Raw genomic sequence first — 17,065 nt, forward strand, 5'->3', positions numbered from 1 at the left:
CAGGAACAGGTATTCTGACTGAAAACAAAGACAGCATTATGTGTTTTGTTGTTGCCTCAGTTGTGCATTTGTATGTGCTAGTGTTTTCTAATGAAGTCATAATGAATCATTGACCTGAATTGTTAAATAGAGGCCGATAAAACCATAAACTGACACACACGGAGGACAGTGCACCTGACAGACTAGATACTGGCAAAGGAAACCGTCCATCGCAGGTGCACTCACATTGTGACAACACACTACGTGACAGTTTAGGCAGTTGAGCTGTGCTCAGTTATGAAATATTCTAAGTATGTTTAGAGGGTTAAGGGGTGGCGACATGAGGAAGAGTTTATCGCGCTCTTTGGCATGTAACTAATGTCATCAATGCTTGCTGAGTGAACCCAAGAATCGTCCCACTGGATAAACCTTTGTATCAGTCCAGTTCAGTGCTCGTTGTGTGGCCTCGTCACATTTGCCTCGGAGGTGGCTGAATGAATACACTCTGACCACTTATTATTGTCTTGACAATGATGTAACGAAGACACATATTTTGAGTCAACCATTTAATTCAGCGGGCAGATGAAAACATGTACAAGGAAGTGTTAATGGTTACATGCAACAGCAAAGGTGTGTTTTTACAGTAACAAGATGAGGCAAGTTGCTCTGAAGCTAGTCTCAGTAGTTTAACATAGAAAGATCTGATGACACTGTTTTGTTTCTTTGTTTCTTTGTTTTATGTATTATTTGTGCTGAGGCTGTGGACCAAATTAGCAAACAGTAACTTGCTGTGTCTCTCTGTTTATCCAAAGCTTCCCTCCAGCCACTGGTCCTCAAGATACATACCATCCCTCTGGTTTGTAAACAGTAGCAGTTAGCTTACCAAACAGCAGTCAAACTAAGAAACTAACTGGAGAAGAAGGAGAACAGGAATGCAAGACTCGCCGAAAATGCTCTTGCCTGTTTGTCCAGTTTAAAAATGAATGCAGTTTCCACTGTTCCCACTTCCGGTGAAACTGGAAGACAGAGGTGCTGGTGGGTGGCTGTGTCAAAGAGATTTGAATGGCTTAACTGTCTGCATTGTCTGCAATCGTCTACAGTCATTTCTCAAGCAAAAATGCTAAACATCCTCTTGTTGCAGCTTCCTCGCTGTGAGGATGTGATGCTTTCCTCTGCCATATATGATAGTAAATTAAGTATAATTAGGGCAGAGTCCTGCACGGAACTGATTTTTCAAGACCCGCTCCAGGAGCCACAATGTTAAATACTGCTCTAGCCCTGCCACCTGCACATATGACCAGTTAGTTCTGCATCTTGACCCAACCCAAAAAACGCAAACCCTATATACTTATGTTCTATTCAAATGGGTAATTCTGTAATGCAACACGTTTAAAGTAAACCTTTTGGGACATTTTATACATGTGAAACTAAGATATTATATTTTTGAACAAAAGTAGTTCAGGAAACAAAATTTATATTATTATTCTTTGCTTATTGGTATTATATTGAGCATCTCCACAGTCATGCTTGTTAGTGACGTTCCTGAATGAAGCGGCTATAATATTTCAGGTGGTACAAGAGACAGAGCTCACGCACAAAGTGGTCTTAAAAAAAATCTCATTCTCACTTTATTTTAATGTTTTTATCATCCAACACCCACAATCTGACCAGCATGTTCTTTACTTGGAACTGAACCCTGAAATAAAAAAGAGGAAATGCCACCCTTGAATTACCTTTTTTGCAGGTCACCTGCTGGGCACCCGACCTGATGCAGGACTCAAAATTAAGGGTTTGGAGTGTTGGTCAAAAATTAATTTGAATATGTCTGGGACTTTAAATTATTGTTATTATTTTCTGACAATTTTTGAGCAAAAATACCAAAAATCTATTGGTTTCAGCCACTCAGATGTGAATATTTTCTTGTTTTCTTTATCTGTTATGATGGCTTACTGAATATATTTGGGTTTTGGGTTCTGTTGGTTGGACAAAACAATCAACCAGTTCAGGCATGACTAGCTTTTTGGGAACCACTTAGGCCTTTAAAAAATGACACACAATAGTGATGGCAGCAATTTAGAGAAGAAGCCACTTGCAGACAGGAAGGTGCAGACTCTGAGACTTACGTGAAGTGGTGAATGAAGCGGCGTTATGAATCTCAGAGCAGGAAGCTGGTGGTTGAACTTACCTACAAAGTCTCATTGTGACCTACGAGAAGGTGCTCTTGCAAAGAAAAAAAGGTCACAAAGGTGCTGCAGTTGTGAAGTGTCTGATATGTGTTTGTGGTCCTGATAGTTTTAACTTTGGCCTTTGCTGTGATATATGACACTGTTTGAATATGCCTATGTAACCTACATACAACTTAGATTCCACTGAGCATTCAGCACTCTGGCATTTTACTGTAGTCTTTATGGCTAGAGCTCTTACCTTTAATGCAGAATTTCTAACTTTTTGGTTTGGTTATGAAATAATTTGGTTTCTTAACTACACTTTCTTGTACTGTATTAATACTTTAGGGGTTTTGTTAATATCTTGCAGTGTAATAATCCATGCACTCCCTTCCCGCAGAGTGCCGTCAGGCGTGTGCTCATTCTTTAGCAAACAGTGCTGAAGGTGAAACTGAAGATTCAAACATTGACTCGGGGGTTGAGAGAATGGTTAATGTATTCTTGACTCAGTCTGTTTTGGTTTTTGTGTGTCACACATGGGTGATTGTTTGGGGCGTGGCGCTGAGTGACACCAACAGGAAGAACAGGTTTTCTGTTATTATGCTAAGTCTCAAAGCAAATTTGCAACTAAACGCATACAGAGTCAATTATGTGTTGCTCTTTGTTACTCCTATGATTGTCTTAGTTGTTAAGAAGAGGAGACAAAGGGATTCGAATGAAACTGCCTTTGTTTTCTCGTGATCTTGGAAGTTACCTGTCTTTGACTGTGATTCTGTGTCATTAAGGAGTGGCATCGTTCAAGTGTGAAGTCTGACAGCGGTAAACACGCCAGTAATCAACCTGAAAACATAATTTGCACTATTATCCTGATCAGCCACAGTTCAAGTTAGTTTTCTAAAAATGAACAAGTTCATACAAGCCCAAGATTCCCTTGATATAATCAAGAGACAAATCTTTGAGCTGCGCACTTGAGATGTGTAGACTTATCGGACAGAGACTGAACCTGTGGTTTGTTTTTGTAAGTGAAAGTGATATTAAGTTGGTTAGAATGCAAAAGCTCAGACAAATACTCATTACTTGTGGGACTACAGGTCTGTCTGCTTTGAAATCTTAAGACCTTGGAATGACATGGGCATTTTGTAATAGGGTGGAGATTGACTTTTGGACTCCTGGGCTTTATTTATTGTGCACACATTATTAAAATGTGATCTGTATCTGGATATGGGCTGCATATAATAAGCAGCCCGATCATTTGTTCTCATTTTCAAAATGCAAACACATTTTTACAGATTGTATTCACAACTAGATGACATGAGTACATGGTGATTATAGGTTTTGTGCTTTTTTTTTGGTACCCACATTAAACATCCAAAAACTGGATACTGGGCTCCTTAGTTGGAGGGAGGCAGAGTTTAATATGATCGGAAGTGGCGCGATCATTAAGAATTCATCAGAAGTCATTAAGGCTGGTAGGAAAAGTGAGGCTAATTTTACAATAATGAGCTGCATGGGTTTTCCATCCATTCTGATATCATAACAGCTTCAGTAAAGTCAAGTTTTCAGTTCATCATCGCCTTGTTGAGATCCATCAACCTTCAGGCAAAACATGTTACATTTACCTAAATGTACCATCCAGGACCAAAGGAGAACACTGGTCTAGTTTCATCTTAAAAGTAAAGACATATTATTCAGATAGCCTAAAAGTTTTCCCTTACCAGTTTTGAAAACCATACGTGTCATAATAGGGCTGCAACACGGAATTGATGAAATCGCAAATAATCAATTATTAAATGTTTTGGCAACGAATAAAATTATCGATTTGTTGTGTCGCGCAATTATTACGTCATACGCTGTGTAGCGGGACTGTTTACATCCCATGCAGACAGGAACAGAGATGGAAATGTCAGTACCCGATCCATCCCACACATGTGCAAGCAGTCCGCCATCTTGGATAGCTCCCTATGGCAGCCTCACTTGGACAAACGTCAGTGCCTGATCCGTGCCTCCTAACTGCTAATATTTATGTGGAGAGAAATTATACTTGAAAACTGTTGTCCATGCTAAGAGAGCTTGTCTTAATGAAGAAAAACAAAAAAAAGAATACAAAAAGCAAAATGTGCATAGAATATAACTGATTATTGATAGATGAGAACAACTTGTGATTAAAAAGATATTCACAAGTGAAGAGTTTCACAACAATTATTCAATAATAAGAATTAATTATAATTATTTATACTACATATATATTGACAGTGCATCAGCAACTTCTTGCTTTTCGAGGTTATTGAAGATGCTGAATCCATTTCTGATATTTTCAAAATGTATGTTTAAAACCAGAACCTCATTCTAACTGGAGCTGGGCTGATTTTGATAAATTTTTCTTCAATTTAGAAAATTTATAGAACACAATTATTTGCCTGCATTAGACCAGTTGCTTTTTCTGCATAATGTATTTGAAATAGCTAATATAAATTCAATTCAGTTATAAATTGTACTATATTTATAAACACATGAAACACCCGTTTAATTAGGCTGCCTAGGTAACTGTCCAAGATAGCGTACTGCGCAGAATGGATCGGCAGGCGGTAACTATAATACATAAGTTATACATCCATGGATAATACATCCATGGTACTGACACACCTGTTTGCCTGGTTTGTCCAAGTGAGGCTGCCGTATGTACCTGTCCAAGATGGCGGACTGCATGCGCATGCGCGAAAAGGGCAGGCGCGGAACGGAAGTCGGTGTTTTGAGGAGTCATGGCGGAGGCAGCGAGAACGTTTCGTGCGAAAACTTCAAAAGTTTGGGAGCACTTCACGTTATGCAAAACAAGGAAGTGTGTGTGTGTGTGTGTGTGTTAACTGCGAAATACGCAAAAGTGACACGGCATGGCACGCGAGCACGACGGTTGATGGTGGATGATGCAGCACCTAAAACGAAAGCGAAAGTGAGGAGGAGGAGAGCTTAATGGCAGGGTAAGTCTCAACGAAAAACGATGTACGCTCAGTTTTAAAGTAAGGAAACGTATGTTGTAAAAGCTGTCAACATTTAGTCTTTGAATTGTGTCATATTTGATTTTTTAGTTATTTATAATGTAAGATTATTTTGACAGCTCAGGGATGTTCAAGCAACCGCCGTCTATGCACTGCACTTTTTGCACTGTTGTCAAAATGATGGGAGAGAAAAAAGTTTATTTTATTACTATTTCTATTTAAAAAAAAAAAAAAATCCAATTCATCGATTAATTCAAAAAATATCGTTAGTTGCAGCCCTACCGCGTAAAATATTTTGAAAGGTTAACAAGTGATTGTTAAAAGCCGTTGCAGCTTGATTTCATGTTGGTTATAATAGATTCCAGGGTGACCTATTTTTATAGCATAAAAGAGTATATAAAACTTACAGAAAAATAGGAACGAATCTATATTTTGAGGACACAAGTTGTGTTGCACTGCTGCGTTCCTTGTGAAACAAGTGCAACAGGTTTTTGTGCTTAAGAACAGACAGCAAAGTTGTTTATTTAGCAACATTTTAAAGTATGCGATTGCAACATACCGGACATAGCCTAAGTCCTATTTGCACGGGACTAGTTGTACCTGGGGACCTCTTGTAAGAATTGTGGTGGTTGTCTGTGATCTTAATTCTTTGCTAGTCTGCCATGTCCACACTTTTGTCAAGTTAAAATTTCATCTCAAATTACCCATCTTATTTCACTGAATACAGAGGTTACGTGATTATATTAGTTCCATGTCAGTTGACATTTCTGTGATTTGGGGTTGCATTTAGGTTTGGTTTTCTCTGCACCTTGTGTCTGTGCCTCTTTCCTGGCTGAGATTAACAGAGACAGTGCTGGCAATTATAAATGAAAGTTTTGACAGCATTTTGGGTAATTTCAGTAAATTAGAGTAAAATACTGACTTTGCTGAAATCTGGGTGAATGTATCACATAAAACACAACACACATGGGCATGTGAATAGGGCTATACAGTTGAAATGAGCACAGAGCATATATAACAGTCAACATAAGTTATTGATTTAATGAGAAATGTTTGTATTTAGCAGCTGCATTCATGGATAAGCCCTCATGACCAGCTGCCTTATGACTAGCACTTGCAGGGGAAATTCAAAGACCAGAAGGGAAATTCACAAGCCTGGTTTTTCTGTTTGTGCCAAATCATCGAGCGAACCTGAAGCAGTATTGTTAGCTATCTGCTTTACTACTGCACGGGCAGGGTTCTGCCCGCTCTTGTTTTGGGCGTCAAGTATCTGCTTGTGATAATTGCTTTTGCTTATTAAATTAGTGTGCCAACTGGATCTTTCTTTCACTTAAGTTGTCGGCAAAGATTATGTATTTACTTAGTGACAGCAACCTGTGACCACCACCTCTTCAAACAATTCTGTGATTTGTATTTGACAATCTTAGGCCTGACATTTAGTCTAATGGTGTCAGAAAAGCACAGTAGAGAGGAAAGGTGTCTGTAAGAGAGCTCACACTTCTGACTGAGAGACAAAAAGCAAATATTTGCTGTTAGACACCCATGGTGAATACTGATGAATAAAAATATATGGATTTTACTGTGAGACCCTTGGGCTGCCAATCAAAATATTATCGAATAAACATTGCCAAGTGGAATACCCAAATCGCAGAAGGTGCAATTTTTTTGATGAAGGTCAAATGGGTCCCAACATAAATGATCAATGAAGCATTGTGGCGCTACAGAGATGCCTCCCTATTCACTAAAACAGGTGGTGTTTTTTCAATATGCCGTTGGACATGTCTGCAGTTATTTAAGGTCGCACAAATGTAGCAAAGTTTGAAAGTGGAGGGGGAAAATAGTCATTGTTTCATTGAGAATCCCAAAAGAGTTATACAGCCAGAGGTAACAAAAAGATTCATGTCCAAGTCAATATAGTCCCCTTGTCTTTTGGGATAAAAATATAATAAGAAGTAAACAAAAGTCTTTATTGCCTTGCAGCTGATGGAACAGAAATGAAAGAGATCATGTAAAGGTTGCAGTCTGGCTCTCATCATTGTATCCATTATAAGTATGAAACCTCAGTCTTTTTCTGCCTTTTGGTTCCAGTTAAATGCTCTAGTCATTCACAGTCGTGTCATTGTGTAGTTAGTGCTGCAGCCTGCGAGCTATCATTCATTTTATTATTTACTCTTATGCTTTTCCTGCTGTGACATGTCAAAATGTCATTTGTGACAAGAGGTTATTCATCTGTTAAGAGCAGCCATGCAGTTACCATAACATAGCGTGTATAATGTCAAGACACAGACTGAGAACTGACTGCTTCCATTGAGGATTTATAATTCTGGAATCACAACTTAACTATCTGTTTGCCTGATTACACCAGACTGGACTTGACTTGATAATAACAACATAAAATAGTTAGTTGTTTTTGCCACCAAATGCACATTTATATTCAGTAAAAATTGAATAAATGTGTATTACTAAATTTAGTGCATTTGACTGAATTACTGTAGCATCCTCAAAAGAGTAACATTCACTCCCCAAAAAAAGATCTGAGACTGAGCATTTTTTTGCTTTGAAGTTTTTTGTATGAATCAGCATACAAATAAAAACAATGCAATTGTGACTAGCCGATCACAATTTTCAGATATGATATTGATATATCAGGTGAACAATATTAACTAGGAATTCTTGCCCTAACAAAGGTCTACGTTTGTGCTCATTCAAGCATGCACCTGTTGTCCAAGAACATTGCTAAAATGTGAAACCATTTAAAGTTTTTTGCTGAATATGCATTTCTTTTTTTTCACCTTTCAGCCATTTTTCCAGCTGGTGAAACTGAGAAAACTTGGCTTGAGTGACAACGAGATCCAGAGACTTCCACCAGAAATAGCAAACTTCATGCAGCTGGTTGAGCTGGATGTCTCTCGAAATGGTAAGAAGGGATAAACACGGATGTGCCAAAATAGTAGAAGTGATAGTAGGATATTATAGCACATACCCACTTGTTACAAACTACATTTTATAACTGTGTTTCTGTGCATTTTCTTCATATCAGTGAGAATGTATGTTTACAATTAAGCAAAGCAGCACTAAGTTCAGCGAATGAATCACATTGACAGATTTACTCCTTTATGAAGCAACAAACAGGCATAAAAATAAAGCATGGTTTGCATTAAGCAAGCCTCCTAACTCGAACATATTCCTTTAGAGGAATATTCCTTTAGAGGAGCACACTGTTGACAGGTGTGGCTGCAGAACAAAACCAATTTCAGAACTTAAAAGAAAGTACATGAAAACATTTAACATATAGTGCTGTTTGTGTTTAATTCTAATTAAATAAAAGTGTTTTAAGTAAAGGGAAATCTATTTTGTTTGGGTAAAAATTGCATTGTAATTAAGAGTGAGACTGGGGTAACATAACTACTGAATAATTAGGTTTATCCTATATTAGATTTACCACAAAGTACTTTCTTTTCAGTCAGATCTGCACAATTATTATTGTTTTGTTTTTGTTGTTTATCACTTGCATTAAATGTCACTGTCATTAATGTATTATTTTAACATGTATTAATTAACTACGGCTGATTGTATTTTCTGTTTATTTTGAATTAAGAAGTGTTGTAACCAGTGTCTTTTCTCTTTTTCAGATATTATGGAAATTCCAGAGAGCATTTCATACTGCAAAGCCCTCCAAGTGGCAGATTTCAGTGGAAATCCATTAACAAGGTAATCCTCAAGATTATGTTGTTTTGACTTTTTTTGAAAGGAAAACAAATTACTCATCAGTAACATTTAAAGAAATAGTTCACCCCCCAAATGATAATAGCACATCAATTACTGACACTGTTTTACATTGAAGAAAACAATGTTGCCTCCCAGGTGAATAAAGAGTCCAAAATGGGAAAAATTCTTTATGGATTGAAGTCATAGAGGATTCTGTAAACAACAACAAAACTATATCAAAACATCTGTTAATAACATTTAACAAAACTCATGCAGTGTAATCCAAGATTTATTTATCCAGTCATGGTGCGACACTGTAAATGTGGAAGTGGCGTTTTAGTGTAAATGCATGCGTTTGGGAGTTACTGAACATACAACAGGTTAATGAGGCTTGGACTATACTGCATGACTTGTGTGAGTGTTCTTAAATGGATGTGTTGATGTAGTTTTGCTGCTACTTAACACCGTCCTCTATGACTTCATCAAGAATTTCCTCTGTTTTTTTGGATTCTTTGTTCACTGTAGTGGCATGCAGGAAAGTTTTCTCTCCAAATTCAGTGAAACACATAGCAAGTAATTGATATACAAATGGTCATTTGGAGTTTACGTGTTCCTCTAAATGTTGGTCTCCTAAAATATTTGGCTGTCAAGGTTTGTTACGTTGCTAAAACCATACTTTTCACATTTCATATTGATTTGATACTTTATTTTCTCGTGAATACACAGGCCCATTCATCCAGATTAAAAAATGGTGGGATAACAATAGCAGGGAGTACATATTTAAATGTATTAGAAACATATGTATCTTCCTTGTGGAGAGGAATTTCTATTCCCAATGTCTGCATTGCATGTTTTTTAAAGATTCCCTGCTGTCATGAACATCCAGACACTCTCCTTGACAAATTGCAGATTATGCATAATGGGCTTTTCATCGCGTTGGTGAGACTAGGTCTAATTTTCACCTCAGCAGGGGAGAAAAAACACATTGCTGTGCTGTGTAAAGTTCAGGAGGCCAGAATGAGTAGTATTACAAAGGCATTGGTGTTCAATACTTTTAAAGTGCACACAAGCATGCAAACAGAAACACTGTTTTTTCCACAGTAGCAACCAATTCTCTACTCTTTCATCAGTCCTAGTTTAACAGTTTGATAGTAAAGCTCCAGTTACGACTCTGGGTTAGCAGGAATATAATGTGATAAATTACAAGTATATTCACATATGATATCTAAATGGAAAATAAGCATTTTGTGTTTTTCTCAGTTCATCACAGCTGAGAAAATATAGACACAATTTTGTCTTGACAGATATGCGTCAAAAAATTCAAATAGCTATGATTTAGTTGTCTGTATTAGCTCTGTTGTCACGGGACAGTCATGTCGGGATTGATGGCGGGTTCCAGTTGTTGATTCCATCCTTAAGAAATATATAATAGCTGTCTGATTTCAAGGCTTTGTTAATTATTACAATTCAAATGGATTTGGCTCAGACCCCTTCTGAATAATGTCTTTGAAGAAAATGGTTAGAGCAGAAGCAGCCTTTTTTTTTATCCCACTGGCCCACATTTATACGGGATTCTCAAAGACAATTACAAGTACACTTACAGCTGCCGCCAAGAGTGGAGAAGCATTATTTTGTTGTTGCTGCTATTGATCAAAGTGTGACCACAATGAGCATCTAAGTAGTCCCATCTGGCCAGCCTGCAATATTTAAGAGGATAATGGTTTTTGAAGTAAAAACTTGACAGAATAAAGTGTGCAAGTCGCCTGTTTGTCTTGAATAATGAGTCCATTTAGAAAATGAAAATATAGGCACTCAGTATCCTTTTTCAGGAGACTTAAGCTCAGAGACTTTTATTGCTTTGTCCTGTATGCTGCTAATATCATGGTTTGTTTGTGTCGCAGTTGTGTGCATTTGATGTAACTAAACCATACTGAAAAACAACCATTCACCAAATGCTTTGTGAAATCACTGCCCAGCACCCTGCAGTTGTTCTGTTTTAATGTTCAAATACAAGTTAAAACATTAGATTCTACAGCTGTGTTAAAGGGATAGTTTGTATCTTTTGAAGTGGGGTTGTATGAGGTACTTATTCATAGTCAGTGTATTATAAATCTTACACGACAGCTGCACATTCTGCAGCTGTTTTTTTATATGCCTTATAACGGCATATAGAACATATTTTTTCCACCTACAAAAATGCCCACCTCAATGTCAGTTTTAAGTGTTCTGTATTTAGAATATCTTTGCTGCTTTACTTTTCCCTCAGACAGCAATTTCCAACAGGGAACTGAAGCCATCATTTAATATTGCTGAATACAGGAGCTGTTGGTCTAATGCAGGCTCAATCAGTTGGTTAGTTTGTGTAATTGTGTGACTTAAGAGTTTGAATTGTTAGTTTGGATTCACCAAAGTCACACAATTACACAAACTAACTAACGGATCAAAGCAGCGTTAGATCAGCAGCTTTTGTGTTCAACAAGCTAAATTGAATGTTTTTGTTAGTGAAGTCTGGTTGCTTTGATGAGAGGATAGATGAAGAACTGACGCTGCCAACGGCTTCCCTGTTGGAAATAGCTATCTGATGACAAGGTAAAGTCGAAATAAAAAATATTGTCAATATTGCTACTCCTGCCTGCTTCTCCAAACTTGGGGTGTGCTGACTGACATCTACTGGAGCTAATACACTGACTATTGACTAAGAACCTCATACAACCCGACTTCAAAAGATCTGAACTGAAGCAAACTCCGATAAGTTACATCAACTTATCAAGAGTTTATGACTGAAGTATGGCGAACTCTTGTTTAACATTACTTACAGTACAGTCGCTGTACAAACAAAGCAACATCTAATTAGAATAATCTCTTCTTGTTAGCTTATAAAATGCTAGTCCAGTAGTCATCCACAATTTGATATCAAAATATTTGTTGAAATATTTAAAGCATTTTGATTAAATCATTTTCGGTGCACACGTTTCTGCCAGCATCTCACTTTGATGCCTTCCTTTTTTTTCAGATTACCTGAAAGCTTTCCAGAGCTACGGAATCTAACATGCCTTTCCATCAATGATATTTCATTGCAAGTTCTTCCAGATAACCTTGGAAAGTAAGTAAATGTACTCGTCATACTTGTTTTGACATATTGTGTAATTTAGTGTTTGCTGGTAAAACACTGTTTCATAGCAGCCCGAGGTGCATACAGTATAATGTAATGATGACGTCAAGCGGCTTTGCCACGTCCAACCTGTCTCTCTGCATGTCTTAGGCTCATGCTTTGCTTCAGCCTTTGTGGTCCTGTTTGGATTATCATAAATATAACCTATAAGTTAATTTAATTCACTAATCATGAAAAGAATACTGAAGCAATTTAATTTGTTTTAAAAAAAAGTTGATATTTGCTCAAACCACTAAGCCTCAAAGGCGACATTTTCAAAGTGCATTTGCGTTGTCTCCCTTTCCCCTGATCATAATCTTTTCTTCTAACTTACTGCATGGGGGAAAACACCAACCTTTGCTCTTCAGAGACACATCAGTCAGCGTCCTGTCTTTGGCTGCATTGTCTCTGTTCATAACAAAACAAATTGTGTGAGTAATCTGCTGTATTGAGGAGGCATGTCTGGCCAACATTCTCATTCCTATGAGGTCTCCCTGCTTTTTGAGTTCAGTTATAATTGGATTTAATAAGACAACTATGTGCTTTTAGGTCAAATTGCCACAAGGGATGTTTTTAGTGGAAGTTTGGAATTCAAGGAAACTACAATTTTAAACCCTCACGGGGATAAGTTTTGAGGGATAAAACTATTAAAAAAATATTGTCGATTTCCAGACATTTGACTGATTAAAACTATACTAGGATTTAACTGCTCGAAAAAGTCAGACCCTTTATTTGGTTAAAAAACAAAACACATGGTATTAATGACAACAAACAAATGTTCTTTAAATGCACTTTTCTCTGACGTTTATCGCTACAGTGAAACTTATGCTGACGTTGTCCAGTAGTACATTTTAAATGATTATTGGCAGAGCTCTGGATGGCATATTTTAACCATTAGATAACTGCTCAAACAGTTGGAGCTAAACTAAACAGAGATTTGTCTTGGCTTGCCGGGGTGCCATAAATTTCGGATTGCTGCGTAACCTCTAAGGGATGATGCATGTCTGGTGGATGAGAGCCTGAATGTGATTCAAGAAAGGATTCCTTTTGCTCCTTTAATGATCCTAAGTCACGATTGTAGACCATGAAATTACACTATGCTACTTATAGATGGGCTTTTTAGGCTTAGTGTTAATCTGATGATCTACAGTATTTAACCTAACGATAGAATTAGATTTCATGCAAGATACAAAACCTATGGATTTTCTGACGAAGATCTATACTGCTAAGGATATTTCTGTGGTTGTAACATATTCTCAGGGTGTTTGCGGGTTATACTAATATTAGGCCTTAAAAGTCTAGTGGTAGTAATAGTCTTAGATTTAAATTTGGGAGGTCTTAATTGCCACAGACATTTATCTAATCTCATTTATCCATCTTTTATTTTCTTTTCGTTAAATGGGTCAAGGTCTTCTGTGTGAAAGTCCACATTTCTGATGTTACAAATATTACAAACCTGATCTTGTCAAATGTAGATTAACCTACTCACTTAACACACACATTCCTACATAAAACCTGCCTCTACCACATAGATTGACATCTATACTTCATCTGCAGTGCTTTCATAAGAAAAAGATGATTTGTCCAATAATCCAGTCTTAAATTTGATTGAAAATCATCTTGAAATTGTCTTTCAAAGCATTAAATTTAAGTGTCTGATACCTGTAGACATCCCGTATTCTTCAAAATGTTAAATCAAACCTTAAAGCAATAAGAACAAGGCCAATGAGGATAACATTTTTGCATGCTTTGACCTGAATATTGCATTGGAAATGTAGTAATACATTTAATTTGATTTTGCCCTCCTGCAAGCCATGCGCTTCCTAGCAACACAGTGTTTAATATGTGCAGAATTTATTTTGCCGTACCCCCCGAAAAGATTTATCTCAGAAAAATCACGCCTCTTGTCAGATATCTACATTTGGAGACGACCCAGTTGGCTAAAACAGCCTTTTTTCATATTGCTCATGTTTTTTTTTTTTACCATGACAACAGTTACAAACTGAATACAGACAGGCAGCAGTGATGAATCTGTCTACATTTTGCACACAGTCTCTTAGGGTTACCTTTTCCTTCCAACAAAGTCATGCTGAGTTCAAGAGATCTCCTAACACCCTTTTCCTCTTGGTACGGCATGTACCCCACATATGTCCCATATCTGTCTTACATAACGCACAGACGTAAGGCCTGCTCTCTGTCAGGGTAAGAAGGTAATGAAAAACATGGTTTGGGTTTTTAGAAGTGGATAAGATTAATGTTGAAGGGGTTAAATTACATCAGTGGTTTATCTCCTGAGATGGAAATGTTTTCTGACAGGAAAAAAAAGGCTTCCACAGAAACCTGAGATACTTGATGCAGTTAGGCGGTTGTTTTCATCATCCGTCTTTTAATCTCTGGCTCAGCGGTTTGCCGTGGTGAATGAAAAACACCAACAAGATTAAGGAAAAGTAGCTGTTGTATTTCATGTTGTCACATTTGAGGGTCAGTCTGTAAGAAACATAGATTCTGTTAATCCCTTTGGTTCAGTCAGACATTTATTTGCTGACATTATGATGGAAATGTTTTTTGTTTATCTCTGATACCATACAAAGGCTCAGTTATTTAGTCTGTGTTCAGATCAAGAAGACAGACTTTGTACTGTACTAGTTGTGTGTTGTCATAAAACCCTCCATTAATTGGGTACATGTACAGTACTGAGACGTACATAAGCAGCGCTGCAACAAGATAAGCCTGTACTTTGGTCTTTGATAGCCATTTGGACATTTTGCTCTTCATTTAAACTATTCCGCTGTTGTTTATGCCACCGCAGTTTACAGCGTTGATAAGACTGACACACCTCCAAAGTACTTCCTTTTTTTCAGATATCTGATCGCAAAGAGACATTTTACAACCATTTTTAGCTTTCATTAAAAACTCTTTGTTGTAGAAACACTCAGAGCATCATGTACATTTACCCGTGTCGTATAGAAACTGCAGTTCATGTTTTCATGGTATTTTCAGAAACATGTAATCATGTCTCTTTTTGTCCTTCATTGCAGCCTTTCCAATTTGGTATCACTAGAACTCAGAGAAAATCTGCTGACATTCCTACCAGAGTGAGTATTCAAGCTACTGTCAATATACTGTATATGTTGTTGTATTTTTTTTTAACAATTAATTTTTTTTTTCTCTTGTGTTATCCGCAGGTCACTATCTATGCTTCACAGGCTTGAAGAGCTCGACCTAGGAAATAATGAACTATACAGTTTGGTGAGTGTTTTTTTTCTGGATGCTGGGGAGCTTGTTTATTTAAATGAATGCCATATGGCTCACAAAATGAGCAGAACCAAACTTTTCCCATTTTCCTCTTCTTGTCACGTCCAAGTAGATTAGCATCCCTCGAGAACAGCTTTCACCTCTTACCACCCAGATGGGAGGAAAGCCATCTGCTTTGAGCTTTGGTTTTAAGATGTAATCTTATGTGAGCGGCCAGACTCTGAGGGTGAATGATTTACTGACAGATGAGGCAAAGTCAGGCTGTCAAGAAATAACTCCTTATGGGTTTTATTTTATTTTGAATTTATTCCTCAGTTGTGTCTAGATTGACTTAAGGTTGCAGGATGTGAAGAAAATTGAAAAGTGCACCCATTTCTCAACTCAGACTTGCACGGTACCTGTGTTTGTGCCATGTCGTCCCCTCTGTATTCAAAATATTACCAGACGGCGTACATACTTTATTTAGCCACCACTTTCTCTTTGGCATTCACACTTTCGTCTTTTCTCATCTTGTCACACGTTTTTCCTTCGATCATCTTGAGTAGTACGTTAGCACAAGCTGAATAAACCTCACTTGCATGTGTGCAGATTCTGACCAGTCAGACAACACCTAACTGCTAGGGCTCTGTCTGATTGGCCAGAGAGTTATCAGCATGGCATGTATCAGACAAAATAGCACCTATGGACAAAATGTAATTTAATACATTATTGCTATATTCAAAGTGCAATGTCACAGTCTTTTGCAATGGGTTAATAGTGCGAGTTGACAGAGGGATGATAAAATAAAGAAGATATATTGTGCAGCCCTGCATTGCACTCAGTTATTTTACATTGTTGGATGTTGTCTGACTTTTTTTTTGTTTGCTCTCATTTTTTAGAATTGATATTTAGTACAGTTCTAAAATGTCACTGTTTTGGCATACTTTTGACACATTTAATATATATAGTAGAGAAATGTTGAATACATACAATGCCAAATGTTTTTTTGCATTTCATATGCCATGGTAAAATTTAACTGTAATCTCTGAATTGACTAATAAAAAGTAGAAAAAGTAATAAGATACCCTCTTGAAGAAAGCGTTGTAAAATCTTGGAGGAAAAGAACTACACATAGAAGTATATGGGAGATTTAAGGAACCATGTTTTCAATAATTTCAGCTGACATTTAAAGCTCTGGCTTCTAGTACTCTTTGCTGTGTGTGTACAGTATGTTTGATATTTGAATTATGGGGAAAAAGTAAGTAGATTATCAGGATCAGGATGTATTATTCTGCTTTGTTGTCTTTTGTTGTCTCTCCCTTCCTGACTCTCTCTTATTATCCTTACATTTCTTCCTCCCACACAGCCAGAGTCAATAGGCTGTCTTGTCAGCTTGAAGGACTTGTGGCTGGATGGAAACCAGTTGGTTGAAATCCCTGCAGTAAGCTAATCAATTTCTTTCTCCTATTTGATATTCTGTTTTTAATCAGATCTCCACCATGCATTATACTGTAGAATTTTAACTGCTATGTACATGTACGACTTTGAATAACACACCCTAATATGTGTTCAAATACATTAGAAAATGCAATTTTGAAAATGAAAATTTGTCTTATTCACCTCATAATGAGACAAATCTTGTCTTTAAGTCATGTTGGCCTAAACATAAAATGCACAAATGTATTGCAGAGATTCATTTGAATTTTACAATATAAAGACATGTTAACATAATCACTGGTCACATATCTAATGTCACAAACTCCTGAGATTTTATGTGGCAATGCATAGATTCTATGTGCTGCCACATTATTATGCTTCCACATTTACCGTGAGTC

The 17,065-nt window shown here is 37.2% G+C and overlaps 1 protein-coding gene across 1 annotated transcript in view; it reads left to right on the forward strand.

The window, feature by feature from the left end:
• lrrc1 (leucine rich repeat containing 1) overlaps positions 1-17,065 on the forward strand; it is a 32,380-nt gene that overhangs the window by 4,387 nt on the left and 10,928 nt on the right. Inside the window, exons 2-7 of the mRNA XM_042501938.1 lie at positions 7,937-8,054; positions 8,770-8,848; positions 11,859-11,948; positions 15,035-15,091; positions 15,182-15,245; positions 16,597-16,671. Of these exons, the coding sequence (XP_042357872.1) occupies positions 7,937-8,054; positions 8,770-8,848; positions 11,859-11,948; positions 15,035-15,091; positions 15,182-15,245; positions 16,597-16,671 (483 nt within the window). The remainder of the gene's footprint in view (positions 1-7,936; positions 8,055-8,769; positions 8,849-11,858; positions 11,949-15,034; positions 15,092-15,181; positions 15,246-16,596; positions 16,672-17,065) is intronic.

The sequence above is a fragment of the Plectropomus leopardus genome, chromosome 15, assembly GCF_008729295.1.
Source record: "Plectropomus leopardus isolate mb chromosome 15, YSFRI_Pleo_2.0, whole genome shotgun sequence".
Classification (NCBI taxonomy): Eukaryota; Metazoa; Chordata; class Actinopteri; order Perciformes; family Serranidae; genus Plectropomus; species Plectropomus leopardus.